This window comes from Salvelinus sp. IW2-2015, linkage group LG36 (genome assembly GCF_002910315.2).
Source record: "Salvelinus sp. IW2-2015 linkage group LG36, ASM291031v2, whole genome shotgun sequence".
NCBI classification, from domain to species: Eukaryota; Metazoa; Chordata; class Actinopteri; order Salmoniformes; family Salmonidae; genus Salvelinus; species Salvelinus sp. IW2-2015.
The window spans coordinates 22,235,545-22,236,478 of NC_036875.1; the positions used below are offsets into that span (position 1 = coordinate 22,235,545).

General features: G+C 47.0%; 1 protein-coding gene across 1 annotated transcript in view; it reads right to left on the reverse strand.

Annotated features, from left to right (window-relative positions):
- Positions 1-599: 599 nt before the first annotated feature.
- The window catches only part of tnfsf13b (TNF superfamily member 13b), a 3,307-nt gene continuing 2,972 nt past the window's right edge, over positions 600-934 (reverse strand). The window contains 3 exon segments of the mRNA XM_023980734.2: positions 600-607; positions 772-873; positions 876-917. Of these exon segments, the coding sequence (XP_023836502.2) occupies positions 600-607; positions 772-873; positions 876-917 (152 nt within the window).

Below are 934 nucleotides of genomic sequence, written 5' to 3' on the forward strand. Positions count from 1 at the left end.
GCTTGTAGTCATGCTGGAGCTGTGAACAGAGAGGCTGTGTAAGTATTGGTGGGGCTGGTGTAGTCAAGGCTGGGGCTGGTAGTCATGGCTTGGGGCTGTATATCATGGTCTTGGCTGGGCTGTGTATGTCATGCGGATGTGATGCAGGTGGGGTCTGTGTAGTCATGGACTGGGGCTGTGTAGTCAATGGCTGGGGCGTGGGTGTAGTCATGGTGCTGGTGTCATTGTATATGATCATGAACATTTAGAGAGTTATTGAGTGAAGGTGAGAGACATCTCAGTATAAGCACATCAAACATTTCAGATCAAACAGTGACAGAGGCATGACACTAGCTGTCGATCATCATCATCACTCAGGCATGCATTCAGCCGGTCTCCAGTAATACTTATGAGTCTCTCGTATCCTACAGTCACTCTGTAAAGCGATGGCATCATGGTAGAATAGATAATGTTCCATACAGACCCCAGCATAGTCATTTAAAATAATGATGTACACCACCACCGAGATCAAAATCTTAGTACCAGCAGTGTCCATTATTCCACATTGATGCAATATGTGTAACATCTCAGTCCTCCATACTAGAACCCCAGGATAAGGGTCAGGCGTCTACAGCAGCGAGAGTGGATGTTCGTCACAGAGAAACTTGGCTGTAGAGCGAGGGATAACAGCTCACATCTGTCCCGACCTCAGCTTCATATACTACAGAGAACACAGTAACACACTCAAACAGCACACACAACAACGCATTCACACACAAAGAACAGACTCACTCTGTGTAAAGGTGTTGTATGGGTAGACAGGGTTCATGTTCTGGATACAGCGGAACAATGTGACATGCTGAGCTTCATCTCCCACCACGTTCCTCTTCTTCTGATAACCACAATGACCATGGCAAAGGTCGTATCCATGTAGTAACCTACATGGGGGGGGGGT